Source organism: Lissotriton vulgaris, chromosome 9, assembly GCF_964263255.1.
Source record: "Lissotriton vulgaris chromosome 9, aLisVul1.2, whole genome shotgun sequence".
Lineage (NCBI taxonomy): Eukaryota > Metazoa > Chordata > Amphibia > Caudata > Salamandridae > Lissotriton > Lissotriton vulgaris.
Window position 1 is genome coordinate 1,075,436,956 of NC_141697.1, and position 19,036 is coordinate 1,075,455,991.

At 43.4% G+C, this 19,036-nt stretch overlaps 1 protein-coding gene across 4 annotated transcripts in view; it reads left to right on the forward strand.

Moving 5' to 3' along the window:
- PXK (PX domain containing serine/threonine kinase like) overlaps positions 1–19,036 on the forward strand; it is a 363,685-nt gene that overhangs the window by 233,452 nt on the left and 111,197 nt on the right. For all 4 annotated transcript variants that reach the window (XM_086939058.1, XM_086939056.1, XM_086939057.1 and 1 more), the window contains exons 9-11: positions 6,294–6,395; positions 9,148–9,309; positions 10,760–10,877. In XM_086939058.1, the coding sequence (XP_086795184.1) occupies positions 6,294–6,395; positions 9,148–9,309; positions 10,760–10,877 (382 nt within the window). The remainder of the gene's footprint in view (positions 1–6,293; positions 6,396–9,147; positions 9,310–10,759; positions 10,878–19,036) is intronic.

The following is a 19,036-nucleotide window of genomic DNA, read 5'->3' on the forward strand; positions in this document are numbered from 1 at the left end:
GTCTTCTGGGCTGTATCAAGTGTCAAGTACTTGAAAGTTGTCCATTGTGACAAGTTCAGCTGATGATGGCTTCGCAGCCCTATGAGACGATTATCCGGGGAAGTGAAGTTGTTTTTCTCCCCTTCTGTGAATTAGAGGAGAGTGATGATCTTGGGATATCTGAGACTAGGACCATCATTGAGACCGAGATGCTACATAATTTTAGAGAATGTCACTTGGTCTGACTTATTGAAAGCTGTTGTCCCAAACCTTGTCACAAAAGGCTCAGGCTCCCAAAATTCAGATAAACATCATCCATCAAGAGAAAAACAAGATAATTTCTCTAGTTTCTGGTCTGTTAAAGACAAATGCGATCCAGCTTATTAGTACCTTTAGGGGTATCCTTTGACAATGAAGAGTAGTTTTCAATCAAGGAAGTTTTTATCATGCAGACATTACATTCATTCTGAGATCAGGCCTGCAGAATGATTCCTTCGTTTCATGCTGAAGGATTCTTGGCAGATGCTAGTGCTATGTGCCGCAACTTTCTTGTGTCGCAGCATTACACCTCTCCAGGTCATTCTTTAATTTTGGTTGGCATTCAGTAAACCCCTTTGTTTTATACTGTATGATATTAATTTCAAACTGACTTTTCATGGTGGAGTGGTCCACCCAGTGGTATTCCCAAAGAAAATCACGTATTGTCAGAGATTCCAGTAGAGTTTAAATGGAGGCTATCCATTGGAAGACTGGCCTGTCCGTCAATGCAGGACCATATTCGGGGGCGTTCCCGAGAATTTTTGGCTTTTGGCTACGTAACGCTACGTCAGCCAAAAGCCGGAAACGCCCCTGAATCTGGTCCGGCATTGCCGGCACCTGATTTTCGAGTATTTTGTCCGCTGGCAGGTGCCCACCCTGCCAGGGACCTTGCCGCTGTTGTGGTACCCCGAGCGAGTGCCCACCTCGCTTAATATTTAGATTTAAGGCCGGTGCCCACCCGGCATTGCTCGTGTATTCACCGCCGCGGCCCCGAGTGAGAGGAGGAAGCAGCGCCCGCCTTCAAGCCCGGGCCGCGCTGGGATTGGCCCAGCCGGCCGAGCCCCCTTCCGCGTCATCTCAGGAAGAGGAGGAGAGAGCCGGAAGGAGGAAGCAGCCTGCATCGACCGTTCCGAGGCTCCCGAGCATAGGAGGAGCCCCGGGGAAAGAGAACGTTCCTCCACGGCCACGGAGAGTCCCGAGGATGACAGGGTCTCTCCCCTCGTGATTTGTGAGTCACTGCACCCAGCGCGGCCCGGGAGACAGCTGCTCCGAGCGGCGGCGTCTGAGGTAACACGATGCGCGGGAGGCCGCCGCGGGAATACATCGCCTATCGCGCGCTTCTGGCCCGTTGTGTCTGTCAGTGCAGTGTTTCTCTTTCAGTTCGTGCTGCTGCGATAGTGCGCTTCCCAGGAGCTGTCCCGAGGATGACAGGGTCTCTCCCCTCGTGATTTGTGAGTCACTGCACCCAGCGCGGCCCGAGAGACAGCTGCTCCGAGCGGCGGCGTCTGAGGTAACACGATGCGCGTGTAACTGCACATAACTATATACTGCTGTATATATCCCACGTTGCCCGAATGTACAATATGCCTACCATTATGTTGTCTCACAAAACATGCCCGTGCTGCTGTGTTAGACTGCGCATTGCCCTATTGTCCTTGTTATATAACATACTCGTCAATACGTTAACTTGACCATATGATTATTTTCGGCATTTTTTACCGCTAATTATGATGTGTCTTTGCTCCGATTTATTTGCGATAATATATGCTCACGCAATATTTTGTGATATACCATACTCAATTATACGTTATTTCAACCATATGTGTATTTGCAGCATTTCTTACCGCAGGCTATGATGTGTCTTTGCATCGATTTACATGCGATAATACTTGTTCACAGAATAATTTTGTTTAGCCCACATTCATCTTTTAATCTACAATCTTGTTCCGACATGTTATTGTTTGTTATACTTTAATTCGTCAATACTACTTCTCTTTATGTACAAACTTGATCCTGTGTGACTATTAGGACACGCCACTCCCGTTTCACTTCAACATTGTTGTTCGCGCGGCACTTGCCATTTACCCTCCCGTTCAGCCTACTTCAAGTTAGCTTTCTAGCCTTTTAGTTCCCCCCCCAATCACTTCCGGTTCATGCAAAACACACTGCCGGATGGACCGGTATTTAAATTTACGAACACTGCCTCACGACCTCTCACTCTAATACCATGGAGACGAGCAATGAAGCGACCTTCAAACCACTAGGTAAGAGATCAGTAGACCACCTACTGCTTCATTAAGCAGACCGTAGTGCCCCGATACGCCAGCGGCTGATTTTTCTTTGACGTTGCGCTTCTTTAGATCACTCTGGCACAGATGCACCCGTCTGTGCTCTATATTCTCAACCCCTGCGTGACCGCACTTACGGCCCCATGCTCACCCGATGACCGGGTTGGAATTATCACCGGTTCTTAGGTGAGTGCCTACCTGGGCATATCGCTGACCTCATTTGTTTTTATTTTAGTGCTTCTGTATCTATTTCAGATCACATGATTACCGCTATTGATAAACTGGCATCCGCCCCCCACTTTTGTCTCCCTTCAGATCTTACGAATTACGCCCTTACAGGTAAAATCCCCTCACGTTCTAATTTTGGCTAATTTTTACCGTACTTTATACACGGTCTCTTCACGCATGCTCGCTCACCCCTAGACATCCCAGATCACTCTTGGCATGCCATTTACAGGATCAGGTTTGAGTCTCAGCTTAATGGATGTAATGTACCAATGACTTTGTTTACACCAGCCTTTATTTAAAGTATTTTTTTTTCCAATGCTGTTAAAGTAACGTAGACTTAAACATATGCATGTTTGCAAGAATGCTTTAAATTAGTCAATCTAAGAAGACTTCCTCCTGTTTTTAAACGTTTTTGGGAATGTTGGCTCTAAATGCTGCACGTGAGATCCTCTGCTCTTCTTTTGGCGTGTTTAGTGCCATGAGGGAGCACAGTCCTGCTTCGGCCTTTTAACAGTAGTCCCTTGGCATCGAAATGAGAGACCGCGTCTCCCGTTCTTTCGTCGCCACTACCTGCCCTCCTGTAAAAGTGTTGCTGTGTGTCATGCTGCCGTGGACTTGTACGAACGCTCATCGTGCTTCTATTGTTTGAGCGATGAGCTTGTTTCTTGTGCCTGTCTGCCCCGAGGGGGCTACACTTTTCAGGATCTTTAAGGCTGAAACTGTTGCCTTTATCTGTTGGATACAGCCATGTATGCTTCATCCGTGTGCTGGGCACCTCGACTGTGGCGTGGCTTCTGGTGGGTGTCTGGCAGTGAAGGGGTTATGCCAGGTGGAGTGAGCCAGCTGTTACTAGCCCATACTAGCCGGTCTTCCAGAGGCTTTAGCCTCCAATGGATAGTGACTTCGTCCGTCTTAGGAGCCCTCTACTCAAACTGAACGTGCATCCTGTTCTCAGAGGAGACATTGGAGTGGACACATGGGGGGGCTAGAGGAGCAGTCTGAGTTTGTGTCACGGCGGGGCCACCACAGGGGCCCAATCCACACAAAGTTTACAATAAAAAGCGCCAACCCAGGACGTGCTGTGGATGACATTGTACAGCATCGCCACGTGACTCCTGCGACAAACGAGGCTCATTCGAGGCCGACAAAGGCGCGCACCGTCCCGCGCTCGAGTATTTGCAGACAAATCAGGTAAGTACACGGTTGGGACTGAAAACCACAGCAGGGAGAGCAATAAAAAGGAATTAATTGTGCTTTCTCCTGGTTGGAGGGTGGGTTGGGGAGGCCTGCCTTGTAATTCAGTAATTGCATGGGTTGCTTGATGTGTTTTTTCCATTTAATTATGCTCTCTGCTTATTAAAGGGACTCAGTTGCAGAGGTAAACTGCTATTTATGGCGCAAACAAGGCAAATGATTTAGTTCTGGTGGAAGTCGGCCGAGCTTTTAAAGAATTGCTTATGTGGGCCCCTCCGGCATAGGGGGCTTCGAGGAATCCGCTGCAGCGAGCGGTCAGGGGGAGGCTGGGGGTTCACTGACGTTTTCTACTATTGACCACTGACGTAGCGCTCACCACAAGGTGACAGGTTTTTAGGCACTGGGCCTTGAGCAAGGGAGTAGCCAGGAAAATAAAATACCCAACTCTTTGTGTGACACAACGGAGCAAAGCGCGCAAACTCGAGCTTTCCTTTGGAAGCCAGTGACACTTGTTTCTCTTATTGAAATAGTGTGGAATTATGCAATTTACAGCATGATAGAATTTTTTTGTTCAAAACTGCATGTATCTGAATTGACATCTTTTGTTCATTTTTTTCTTCCTTTCATCTTTTTTCCTAATGTTCTTCTTTTATCTTGCCCTCCTTTCTATGCATCTTTCTTCTCTGCTTTCTATTCTTTCTATTTCCCATTCTCCTTTCATTTATTACCGCGCATACGTTGCTTTTTCTTACTGCATTATTTAGTTACGTCGGCTCCACAACCATGCACATAATTCCAGTGGCCTTGGTTATAATCTCGCCTTCAGCATTTGTGCAAAAATCGTGTGCGAGTAAGCACAAGAGTTTGTTGAAAGTAAAATAAAAGTAAAGTCTTTCAAAAAGGGGTCTTCCTCTCCTTTGGTAGCAAGGTTCCCACTGCAGGTTTAGTCCCCCAGGATAGGGACAGGCTCTCTCCTTCAGCTTCCTTGGGTCCTTCTCCTCAGGCAGAGGGGCGTCTTGGTTCACAAGCAGGATCTAATTTACAAGGAGCAGGGCTCCTACTTTTATACCACATGTGCCCCTGTTGCCTGCGTGTGCCCTCGTGTGCCCCTGTTGCCTGCTTGTGCCTCCGTGTGCCCCTGTTGCCTGCTTGTGCCTCCGTGTGCCCCTGTTGCCTGCTTGTGCTGTGTGGGTGTGTGTGGAGGGCTCTGTGTGGCTGTGTGTGTGGGAAGCTTTGTGTGGCTGTGTGTGTAGGAAGCTTTGTGTGGCTGTGTGTGTGGGGCTTTGTGTGGCTGTGTGTGTGGGGGGCTCTGTGTGGGTGTGTGTGTGGGGGGCTCTGTGTGTGTTTGTGTGTGTCATTTGCGAGAGATAAAGCTTGTGGCATTGTAAATGACAATGCCATTTATTTATGTTAAAAAAATAAATAAAAATAATGTCAAGAGCAATGCCAATAGCTCTAACTTTAACAAAGGCAAAACCATTGCATTGTAAATGCTTGTTATTGATTCAAGTCTGTTTTGATCTGTTTCCAAAAGTTGTTACCATGTGGATGCATAGCCCACACTGTGGCCATAAAGTGGAGTTCATCTATTCCTGTACTGTCATTCCAGGTTGAGTTTCTGAAAGTATTTCAAAGTTATGGGCAGTAGGGCAACCCCTCCCCCCTATTATTTCAATACATTCTTGGAAGCAGATTCAGATTTTCATCCCTTTGGTATCATCTGCACGATGTCTGAATGGCACTCTCCTAACCCTCTGCCTCGAACGCTGTGCCTGTCTAAGTAGCTTGGTATCTGGAATATGCCTACAGTTTCACATTTTTGCAGTACACATATTTGAACTTTACTTTGCAGCACTTGGAAGCTGCATCAAGGTGTTCTGAGCTCTATACAAGACTGAAGAACAAAATAATGAGGGGATAAAAATGTAGCTATTTCTGTCCCTTGAAATCCGTCCATATGCTGTTGGTGTTGCACTTAACATTTAGAATGCATTGCTGCTTGAATGTGGTTAAAATGTTCATGGCACCCACAGAAATCTGAATTCCCATTAGTTTCTAGTCCAAATTTTTCCTTGTAAATATTTCAAGCAGATTTATAGCTACTTTGTAAATTCATTGACTTCCTTACTGTGGCCGCCCAGAGTTGAGATACAGCTAAATAGTCATTATTGGAGCATTTCAAAGTTTAATTGTAGTTAGATCCAAAGTTCATGATTAGTTTTCTTTGCAAAGATCTGTAGGCAGTTGGAGTTCAAAGAGTTGACCTTGTTGCTGGCAATTGCCTTCCTGGGTTGGGGAAGATGCTTTGACCGCAGTGGATGGTCACTGACAAACACATTTCTTCTTTACGATGCATCTGGTTTGTTAGCAGTGAATTTGTGTACCTGCCTACATCTTCTCGTTAACTTGAGATAGCTTAGTTGACCAGTGTTTGCTGACTGGAATGACAGTAGCAGCAGTGTTTGCTTAGCAGTCCATGGGGTTTGTCCTCTTTCTTGTCCCGTAGCATTTTGTCTCGCTCTTGAGTTCATACAACTGTTCTTTACCTGTCTTCTGTTATTTTAGGCAAAACCAAAAGACCCATTCCTGAAGAAGTACTGTAATCCCAAGAAGATCCAAGGACTTGAACTTCATCAAATAAAAACATTTGGGCGCCACATACTTGAGGTAAAACCATCCTTTATATAGTGAAGGAATGAGTGCTATTTTCTATTTGTTCATTAAAATAACAGTTCTTTCAACAGCTTCACCTAAGGCATCATGGAAGTTTACTCTTTGCCTTAGGTGGTCATTTTGTTTTCTTTTAACTTAGTTAAATATAGCGAGTAATCATTTTCTATTACTCAAGCAGATAAAGCTAGAAGTAAACAAAGTCTACAAATTAGTTGGGGGTTCGAAAAGCTGTTCAGGTCTAGGTCACCAGTTCACCCTACCCCCCACCCTCCGCCCCCACACCTAAGTCATTAGTGAGAGAAATCATTAGTGTCTGAGGGTTTGTCAAGTAGGTAAAATTGAGTTTGATGATCTCGACCTAGTTTGCACTCATTTGAGGGACACACACATGTATCATAGCCTCCATTTTAAATTTTTACATTTAATACATACCTACTATTTAGCACATACATTAATACTGTCATCTGAAATGGCTAAGCAGTCAGAGAAAGTGATCTGCATTGTCTTTTGAATATTATTATATTATTCTAAGTATATAGCAAAGGCTACTTGAAGGCTTCAGGAATTAATGTCATGTTTTGGTACTTCCATAAGAGCTTTGAAAAACACTAGGAAAGCTACCAGCAGCTAAACATCATCTTTGTATATTTTTGTATCTACGTGTGTACTTATGTAACGAAGATCGTGAGTCTGTATGTATCTGCATATATATAAACATGTGTGTATATATCGCGCTATATAAAACTTTATAAATAAATAAATATATATGTTCCCTTTAAAAGCCATAGTTGAAAGTACTGGTATATTTACAAATTACAACAAAAAACACACCAAAATTCTCCTGCCATGCAAAAGGTAACTCGCACACCAGATGCAATACCAGTGCCCTCACTCTTGTTGTACAAAAGGGGGTGATGGACGGAGCATCTGAATCAATCAAACACTCACACCCAGTCAAAAGATCTGGGTTCAATCCATCACCGTTCTTTAGCCCACTCTGCCACCCCAGTTCAGACATGGCTGTATGCAAATCAGTCTGACCCTGTGCCTCATGGGAACAGTCCAGCCCGAACTGCAAAGCCATGTCTTCCCTGGACCGGAAACAAGCTTCCGAGGACCGGTTTCTGGCATTCCAGCCGTCTTCAGCCCGGCTTGCTTGAATCCAGTGGCAAAGTGAGCAAGGGACTCAAGTCTGAGCATACCCTGCCACACTTATGGCGGCCAAAAGCGGTACAAAAGGGGGTGGTGATGGACGGAGCATCTGAATCAATCAAACACTCACACCCCCTTTTGTACTCTGAACTGGGGTGGCAGAGTGGGCTAAAGAACGGTGATGGATTAAACCCAGATCTTTTGACTGGGTGTGAGTGTTTGATTGATTCAGATGCTCCGTCCATCACCACCCCCTTTTGTACCGCTTTTGGCCACCATAAGTGTGGCAGGGTATGCTCAGACGTGAGTCCCTTGCTCGCTTCGCCACTGGATTCAAGCAAGCCGGGCTTAAGACGGCTGGAATGCCAGAAACCGGTCCTCGGTAGCTTGTTTCCGGTCCAGGGAAGACATGGCTTGGCAGTTCGGGCAGGACTGTTCCCATAAGGCACAGGGTCAGACTGATTTGCATACAGCCATGTCTGTACTGGGGTGGCAGAGTGGGCTAAAGAACGGTGATGGATTAAACCCAGATCTTTTGACTGGGTGTGAGTGCTTGATTGATTCAGATGCTCCGTCCATCACCACCCCCTTTTGTACCGCTCACTCTTGTTGTGACAGATGCGATTACACATGACATAAACAATGTTACATGTGTGATTACTTCTCACAGTAGCATTAACATTATCAATACAAAATGCACTGAGTGCAATTTTATTAGTTGTTTGAGTATGTGTTGTTTAAAGATTCTCTTTTATGTGTTTTTATTTTTAGGTTTACTTGTTTGAGTGTGTCGTTTGAAGATGTGCTTGTAATTATAGCTATGCATTTTGTGTGGTCATAAGCATTGCATTTGATGTGCAAGTTATGATTTTCATGGCTGTTGTGCGAGTTATTGTGTGCTTAGCTAACCATAACTGGTGAATTTCAGTTTTTTGTCTTTTTTGTTTTCTTCAATTCTGAAGTATAACTGTACTTTTAACTGTGTTTAAATGAATGCTTCTCTGAGCATCCAGTATGATTCAAAAATGTATTCTTTGAGAATTCATGAAGAAAATAGAGGGCATTTTTTATCCTTTGGTGAATGGCTCACCAGACTGTCGGAGACCCTCGCCACCAATCCCCACTCACCCTACCCACCAGCGGAGCATCGCTGTCTTGTTGAGATATCCTATCTGCCTGAAAGGTGTCACTAAGAAAAGTACCTCTGCTGGTGTGATGGATGCACTTTGATCACAACTGAATGCACAGAGGGCTACCATATTGATGCGGTCTGCTCTGTGGCTTTTTAGTGTTTTAACAACAAAACTCAAAAGAAGGGGTGTTTCTAAAACGCAAAATAAAAATGTCACTGACATGCAGAAAGTTTTTTCCCTGCATCTTGGACCTTTCTCTCCCTGCTTGGGTCTTTCATAACTTGCATGGTCATCCTGGAAAGACCAAATGAGGGCCATATGTCCTACTCTAAGCATGATCAGACTGCCGTTTTGATGTTCATGAGCGGGTGGTTGTTGCATGGTACGTTGCAGCATCAGTTGTCTAAAACTGTACACCTTCTGGTGTCTCATTTAACTAGTCCATTCTTTTTGATGCCCAGGTTCTGAAATTCTTGCATGAAAAGGGGTTTCCTTATGGACATCTTCACGCTTCTAATGTGATGTTGGAAGGGGATACCTGCAGGCTATTGGACCTGGAGAATTCTTTGCTTGGATTGCCATCCTTTTATCGACCCTACTTTTCCCAATTCAGGAAAATTAATGTAAGTTGATTAGGACATTTTACCATTGTTTATTGTTGCCTTCAAAGCTCTAGGCCAGTCATGTCAAAGGGATGATACTAGTTTTTAATTCTGTGTCTGCGCCTTAGCTTAGCTTTCATAATTTCAGTACAAATGAACTGCATTTGAACTTTTAGAGGAGGACATGGGGTATGAGTTCGAAGGCCAGTTTTCAGATATGATCTTTGAAAGATTTAGATCTTAAAATGGGACGATGATGTAATCTGCTGGCGAAGACATAGTATGAAATTAAAAAATGCTTCCTTATAGAATTTAAATAGTATCTCTTAGTACAGAGAAATACAAAAATGAATATATAGTGAGTTGTTGAGGAAACTACATGATTTATTCACCTTGGATGCAATGCCAACTATTCTATTTTATTTGAATACTCGTTTAATACTGTAGTATCCTTTCCAATGTTAATAATTTAAAAAAAATGAAGAAAAATATAGCACATACGCAAATTAACCAAAGCTTTCCTCTCATCTACACCTATGTTTGACTATGTACTCCACACTGACCAGCAACTCATTTTCGCTCTGAAAAAGCCCATCGATAACACAAAACTGCTAAATCAATAGTTCAATATTTGGTAATTGTCTTTGTTCTGCTTTTTACCTTGCGTCTATGCATTCACAACTTAAATTGTTCTTTATTATGTAGGAAAAATAATTTGAAGTCACTGAGTTCAAGCATCTCTGGTTGCATTCCTTAATCTTTAAACAGAAATTCTTTTTTTTATAAAATCGCACCTTGGAGCATGTAATGTATGCCAATGCCCGACTCAAATAAGCGCCTCCTGCCATACAGGAGATCTAAAGTGCATCCTTTGTGATATACAATCTGTTTAAGTGTTAAAAAATTCTGGTCTATAACCGGAACATAGTTTCTGACGAAAACCTACAGGCTAGTAGTGAGTTGAAGTTAATATCAGCCAGAAAGAAGAAACTGCGTCAATGAGACGTTGATGCACCTAAAAGCATTGCTAGAAAATGTGCATTTAAAATGCGGTTTGGGCCTTCTTGTGAAGTGTCAAGTTTGATAATATTTTGAGGTAACTCGGAGATCATGTACATTTGATTAGGTGGTATACCCTGGCTTATGTAGATTAAAAATAAAGACACAATAGAAATATATAACAAGACATAGGAAACCAAAAATAGTTATGAATCAATTAATAAAGTATTCTTGTAGTCCAGGGCATTGTGAATGAATGTGGCGTTGCAGTTTGTTTGTCATAGAGAGTATATTTGGTATAGTATCATGCCTGGTGCCTTCACAATACACCATTTGTTTGATTAACTAACTGCTTGGTCAGTATTCATTTATACAAGTTATACATGCTCATGAATAGTTCGCATAATGTGTATGAGTTGTTTTTTATAACTGATAAACAACTTATTTCCCCCCTCCGTTTCTGTTTCTCCAGACTTTAGAAAGTGTTGATGTGTATTGCTTTGGGCACTTACTGTATGAAATGACCTATGGCCGCCCTCCAGATTCCGTTCCTGTGGACAGCTTCCCTCCAGCACCATCAGTCTCTGTGGGTCAGTATTCCGCCTACCTCTATCTACTTACCTCTTATACAGCAGCACTGTGTCAAGGTGGGTTCTTATTATGAACTGCCTTTGCAGGATTGCACTTCTGAACCCATACTGTAAAGAGTGATCAAGTTCTGCTGGGTAAGCTGGAAACGTGCTACCAAGCAAGCAGCTCAACTGAAGCGTGTGTGCAACATGATACCTTTAATCAGCAGACTGCTACTCCAAAACACAGCTTTTTTCTTTTAAACAAGTAGATTCATGTATCATAGACTTATTCATAGTCTTTTTTTGATTTCACACCTTTGTGAAATCAAAAAAGACTATGAATAAGTCTTTAAACCTAAAAATAAAAACACCTAAAAGTACATCTTTAAACAACACATACTCAAACAATTAATATAATTGCACTCAGAGCATTTTCTATTGATAATGTAAATGCTACTGAGAAGTAATCACACATGTAACATTGTTTATGTCATGTGTAATCGCATGATAAAAAAATAAAATAAAATGTACCTATCCATCTAGACTGGGAAACCTCCTAAGGAGTAACTGTGAATACCCACAAATCTCTCAACATTCCTGACTGCCCACTGAAACTTGAATTTCCTAATATAATAATTTAACTTTAGGACTTCTGCAAATCATCCACCCTGCAGGTTCTCTGCAGTTTTTTTTTTTGGAAAACCTTTATTGATACTTCAACCAGTTACAAGTATGGGCCTACAACCACCAGGGCTGGCCGCTGATCAATATCATTTCAACCAAGCAATTAGAACCAGACTCGGCCTCCCGGGAGGCGAATACAGCACGACTTCAATTAAAACTGGCAGCATAGCATATTATACGAATAGCCGGATAATAAAGGTTCCATTTTATAATATAAAGATAGAAGGATCAGGTGCCATACAATATCACAAAGATGCATAAAGGGCGGGCAAAACAGTAGGAGGTCCACAGTTAGTTCGATATCATTCAAAACAGTGGCGCTGAGGCATACGATTCAGGATAAACAAGCATACAATTAATGTTCGCACCAGTGGAGCGCCCGCACAATGGTACTGAAGTACCGTGAAAGTATAGGCACAGATAAAAAGTCGACAATTGACAAAAGAATAGACCCACTACGCTGACCCGAAAAAGAAGAAATAAAAGAAAAGGCGAAGAAAGATAAGGAAAAAAAAGGCCATAGAAACAAATAGTAAAAACAAAATTCCCCCCTCCAACCTCCCACCCTGCACCCCTGCAGATGACTACGGCCTACCCCCCTAGCAGCGTGCCTGTCGACCCGTAAATGAACCCGAAATATAGAAGAATAAAGGGAAAAAAAGAAAAGGGACAGAAAGAAGGGACTAAAACCCTGCCAAAGAGGAGAAATGGAGGAGGGCTATGTCATACGCATTCCCGGACTCTCCCCCCGTCTTAACGAAGAATCCCCCGCAATGCTAACACGATCAAGCAGACCACAATAAAACAGTACATCAGAGGAAACTAGAAATCCCGCCCCGGACTCCGTTAACCAAGTAAAGCAGTCCCATTACCAATAAATCAATATTGAGAAACCACAAACAACAGTCTCAGCCTTGGCCCAGTCGATCAAATTTGTTGATCCCCTCTGATAAAGAGAGCCCCACCGTAAAATTGTCATAGGTCAAACAGAAGTTGTCGAAACATAGTCCATAAGTCGAAGAAAGGATGGCAAGTCCCAAAGTAGACACTCGAGTCCAACGATGCCCCTTCCCGACTCTCAGACCAGGCACTATCCCATCCGCCATCTTGATGGACCAGCTGGGAAGGGGGTGCGACACAGTCCCACACAGATCACAATGACGAGCAAACGTCTCCAAATCGGGAAAAGCAGTGAAATGTTCCGCCAATTGCAGTTCCAAAGATTCCGACTTTGTAGGTGCATCACCAATCTCCACACGTTCGAACCGTTCCACCTCTGTAGGGGCATAGAAAGCTCCAAGCACCGGGTCAAATGGCATCGCTGGGGTAGCAATAGGGAAAGGAACAGGCCACCGGGTCTCGGGCAGCAAATCAGAGTCCGGTCCCGATCCTCTAATTCCGTCCGCCGCCAACATCAGATTCCAGGCCTGGGTCTTCATAGTCGCCTGAAGTGCCTCAAGGGCCGCCATCACTGACCGCAATGACGGGCCGCACTGAACCCGCTCCGCCGGGTTTCGCATAGCATCAAGCATATTGACCCCCACGGAGAGGCGCCTTCCCGGGGGTAAGATTAGGCGGAGCAGGAATGAACCGTGAGGGACCGATCGTCAATAGGCGTTAGTGCGCACCAAGTCTCCGATCCAACGGCACCCGCGCTACGAACGCCAGGCCCCCGGGTCTCGGACCCCCAGACACACCACCTCGGGCGTCACTCGTCTCCTCACCTCCGGTACAGTTACAGGCAGCAAATCGGCAGCCAAGCAATCATAAAGATGTCGGAAGTTCCATGGACCGGACCCTGTCGCTCTCTCCGGTCCGCTGTTGTTCAACTAGGACCCGGCTAGTCAAACACTTGAGACCCCGGCTTCCAGACTGGGCTAGGCCTCAAATTAAACCTCGACATAACTCCACTCCACCATATCGTAAAAATCTCGGGATTGCACCATCAGTCCGCAGAGTAGTTCATGCACCCGGATATGGGGTGAGAAATCAGGATATAAGACAGGATCTTCGAGCGAAAGACCGGGGTCAGCGGAGCCGGGAAGCTATGCGGCCATCTTGCTTGCTGTTGTAGCTCCTCCTACGTTCTCTGCAGTTTTAAGTTACACAAGCATCTCTAAATATTGACTGATCCTGCCTTTTACTCAAGATCTGTCCATATTTGACGCATTTGTATTATGGTGTGCAACAGATCCTGTAAATTGTGCCCTGACTAGTTATGTTATGTTATGTTATGTTATGTTATGCTCAAAAAAGTCAATATAACCCTGACTAGTCAGTACATAAGGTCTCCCGCAGTCATATCCGGTTCACAAAAGATGTACAAAGGAGCCAAGAACTTTCCAAATGTGTGTGATTGAGCTCCCCTGATTCATCATAGAATATAATCTGGTCTTTTGTATGGCTTTGATAAAGTGGGTTATTTCTCATTTGCATTGGCAGACTTTAATGCAGGAGGTTGGATGTAATCTGCTTGAAAATTCAGATGAGCATTGTACAGCCAACATTTCTTTAAATATACCTGTTGTGTCACTTGTTTTTCTGAAACATAATTGTATTACATTTCTTATTGGTGGGCTCTTACAAGTACATCATTTTTCCCATCACTCGGTTTGCAATAGTCTTTCTGCAGCAAGTAGTTGGTTATTAAAGGGCTAACAGAGGGATTAAATGTTTAACCTTTGATGCAAATGTAGTCAAAGGATATGTGATATCATTTCCACTATCCCTGACATTGTGACGAATCTGCCTCATGACAACTGGTGGGGGTGTTTGGAGGGCTATTTCTTGCTTGACTATGCATTTCATGATGTTCCCTTTTTCAAATGTGGACCTCTTTGTTCATTACTTTGCCCATCAAAATCACTGTAGTTGTCATTTCCTTGTACGAACACTGAGAAGATATCCTTGATATGTGGATAGAGTTTGTTAAAAAACACGATTGCGCATTAACAATAAGCATGTATGTGTGTCATGGAATAACATATATGTTTTTTAAACTCCAGGATGGTACCATCCTCGCTATGTTGTCAATACAGAAAGTCCAAAATGAGCGGTCACAAAACAGATCTCCAATCCATCATAGTTGATTCTGAGACATTACAGCATATAAATGCTCTTCAAGATGATGTAGTCCTTTGTCAAGAATAGGTACCTTGCTCCAGCTGCAGTGTAACGTTCTCACTAACAGTCAATATTTAAGAGCACCAGCCCTGAATCCTGCTTGCGCTAACCATAACGGGCCTATCTTGCAGTGGCACACAATAGTCCTTCAACTGCTTCTACAGTACTGTAGACCTAACTGACAAGTTATCTATTGCATTGCAGAAGATTGACCTTCTACCATTAACGAAGTACTACCTTCTGCAATGCCTTCAATTAGGTCTTTAGGCATGGAGACGTTGTTATCATCTTATAACCTGTGCTTAACAGTAACAGTTTGGAGGATTCACCTTCACTCTGCATTCCAGGTTGATTGCACTCCTCACTCACACTTAAATCTGTGTTCTAGGCTGTACGCATTCAAAACAGTATTTCACCAGATATTTGAACCCATGTCTACACACCTTTTCCTTAGCTCAGCTAGTACTGAAAAGCTTTCATGTATAAAGTCTTTTGTCATGTTTTTGCTATGATTTGCCATGATGTTGTGCTTCTGTTGCAGACAAATCTTTCCATGGTAATAAACACAAAAAACAGTTATTTCTGTGCAGAATAGAGCTGAATCTTGTAAACTAAATATTAACAAGTGATAGCAAAGCCCTGCCTACAGTTTGACAATTAAAGTACACCTACAAGTTTTAGATTTTGAGATTGGTTAAAATTCCTTCGAGAGGCCACACCTCTTTCAGATTTGTTTATCTACCACTGTTTCCTGGGATCACATTACTCTCCTATCTTTCAGCTGATGAAGGTTTATCAAATGTCTTTACTCTTGAAAATCAACAACTCCCATCTCCTGGCCCTAGCAGAATAACTGTGCACAAAGAGACATTCAGAAGCCTTGATGTGCTTGGCTAAGGATTTCTTTCTCATATTCATGAGAAACATGTTGCCCACCCTTTGGTCTTGTCAGAGTTTGGGAGACCGTTAACGTTTACTTCTGTGTGGTGTCCATGTGCTTGGAGAAATATATTGTTTCACTGTTTAAAGGAAATGAATAAGGTCTGAGCATGAGCCCTTTGAACTTGAATTGACTTGATTATTTATTTATTTATTTCATTTCATTTCTAAAGCGCTCTATCACCCAACAGGCATCCTGGCGCTGGCAAACTCAAGTACAAGGTAGAGAAACGTGCAGAAGAGAGGCAAGGGTGGAGACCTCCCAAAAGAATACAGCACCTTAGATTTTCGGAAACAATAGAGTTTTTAGTCTTCTTCTGAAGAGAAGGAGATCGCTAACTTGTCTCAGTTCCAAAGGAAGCCCATTCCACTGTCTGGCCGCAGCAACCATAAAGGTTCCTCCACCCGTTCTGACTTTCCTAAACCTCGAGATCTTAACTAATCTTGCCGAGGCGGAACAGAAGTTTCGAGCTGGAACATACCACTCAAATTTCCTCTGAAACGCGACAGGGCCCAACCCATGCAGGGCTTTAAACACTGGGCAGAGTGACTTGAACTGAATTCTCTGCCTCACCGGGAGCCAGTGCAGTTCTGCCAGGGCCCGGGAAGAGGAAGACCTTCTAGGCCAGCCCAAGGCAAGTTTGGCTGTGGTGGCCTGAATTCTAAGAAGTCTGTCCAGGAGAAACTTTAAAGATCCTAGCAGAAGGGCGTTGCAATAATCCAATCTACTCAGGACTGTGCTCTGTACAACTAATGCCCGTGCCTGAGGGGGTAGTAAAGGAAAGATTTTCTGTGGATCTAATAATCGCAAGACAGCTACCCACCGTTCTAGTAACCTGAGCCTCCATAGTCACCTTGTTATTGAACATGATGCCCAGGTTATGAGCCGTATCCACTGGTCTCACTGCAGTTGACATATCGCTAGGCCAAAAGTTACTGGGCAGCACCGGGGGAATCCTATACGCAGAGCAGAAGAGCACCTCCGTTTTGCCAGCATTAAATTGCAGTGAATTACCCTTCAACCACAGAGCAGTATTACGCAAGCAACAATGGAATTCCTCCAAAGAGGTAGACTGCTCTCCCTCCAATGAGAGAATAAGCTGCGTGTCATCGGCATAGTTTATAATGTTAATCTTATGCTCTTTAATAACTGCAATCAGAGGTTTCATATATATGTTGAATAAAATCGGACTGATTGCCGAGCCCTGTGGCACCCCTTGTGTGATGTTAATCAGATCAGATCGATAAGGAGGGAGGGACACTGCCTGCGTTCGACCCTTGAGGAAGGATTGAAACCACTGGAGAGCACAGCCCTTCACCCCCACCTCCTCCAGCCTGCTCAACAAAGTCCCATGGTTGACCGTGTCGAACGCGGCAGACAGGTCAAGCAGAATAAGAATGGCTGCCTATTCTAAGGACTCCCAGAGTGTGAGTCCTTTAGAATAGGCAAAGGATGTTTCCCTAGTATCTTGATAAGGCAATGTTTTCCGGGAACAGAGGCTAATGGGCAAATTAATCAGATGTTTTCAACCGGTAATCAGTACTCTGTATTTAGTCATCAAATGCTCAGATGAAATTGAGATATCCCACAATAGTGGTTGACTTTGTAAACATTTTTACAGTTTTTGACTTTCAAGTAACTTTTCAGGAATATTGTTGCAGTGTGTGGAATTATTAACTATTTTAAGGCTCCTGCCCAATGATCTGGGAGTGGTCCAGTCTGAGGATGCCTTTTTATGTTTAAGTGGAGCTAAGATGTTAGTTTGTCTTTTTCCCTCTGCAAGAAAGGCATAAATCACAGTTTTGTCAAAGTGGAATAGGTACTTCAGATGTTGCTGGTTAGATCTTCCACCTATCTGAGGTGCTACCAAGTCAAGTCACACAGCGTTATTCGATCTTTTGTAAAAACAGACCATAAAAGCACAAATCATCCTAAAATTATGCCACAAATATATAAGCATGTATACAAAGTTAAAAAAAGAATTAAACAGATTTGTCATGATCAAGGTAATCCATTCACATAAAAACATTTAAAATCAGTTAAAAATTGATATTAATAGTTACTACTAAGTTGTCGTCCCACCGTTTTCCTCTTTCTAATTCAGGCCCACAGGAATGAAGCTAAAGAAAAGCATACAAATGGGTCCGATAGGGCCTTTAGACAATACATAGCCACCCAATACTGTTTGAAATTATGATATCACAGAATTGTGAGGATGAATGTTTTCCTTTCATCTGAGTAGTTTTAACAGTATAGTATTATGTGTAGTTCTGACTGCACGGCGTGGTTATTACAGGGACAGGGTGACAGATCTGCCAATTTGTAACTCTTTTTAGGTTACCCCAAGAGTAACGGAATCATATTCAATCGAAAACTCAGTAAAACGCAGTAAAATGAATCTGTGCTGTGCATTATTAGTGTGAGAGATAATAATCTTCCCCTGGTCTTGGTGCAACCAGATCATAGGCAATAGAGGAGTGATCAATACATTTCTTTTAGCTTCGGGCGTAATTTGCTATCTGAGTAAATACCTCTGTTATTCTTTTTTTGTGACCCTTATACAGGAATCAGGGTCTTGGAATAGTTCTCCCAGCCCAAGGGCATTCAATTGGACCTCTAAATAATGTAACCATCCAATCCTATTGTAATAATCCAACTTACAGCAATCCCTGATAATGGTTTGAGTCCGGTCCACTGTGGACAGCCGCCATATTGAAAGCCACAGCAAGACTGGTGCAAGTCTTATACAATCGCTCAGATAAGGGAGCCCCAATTTGAAATGTAAAATATAGTTTGGGGCTGAATGGGGTAAGGACACTTGATTTTTGAAGAAGCTGTCTTCCACTTGCTGTAATGGTTCGACATTGGCCAACCCCCAAACTCCTGCCCCATATGTTGCAGCTGCCTTTTTTAGCAGAATAGATATTTTTAATTATGTCCAGGGGGCTACCTCCCAGCTTCTTTGCAAATCTTTTGACCGCATTGAGGCTCCTTTGCATACCCTGGGGTCTTGCCGCCGCTAGGTTAGACCATGAGTGATCCTTCTCAAAAAGAATTGCCAGATATGAAAAGGAGTCAACCACCTCGATTTTCTTTCCTGCCAGCTGGAAATGAGGATATTTCTCTCCTTTAGCGGCTCCTGCCACAATTATGAACGATTTGGATTTGTTTACTTTTAGTTCAAGGGAGGCCATGAAGGTGGAGTACGCCGAAATTAGAGATTGTAAGGCTAGCCCCGATCTAGCCATCAGTACTGCATCGTCAGCGTATGCCAAAATCGGAAGAGGGATATGATCGAATTTAGGCATGTCCATGGGTAAAGCAGAGAAGGAGGACTCTACCCTGTTTGTGTAGTTGTAAAAAATAAACGGTGCGAGAACACACACACCCCTGTCTTACTCCCTTTACAATTTTAAAGAGACGTGTGCGC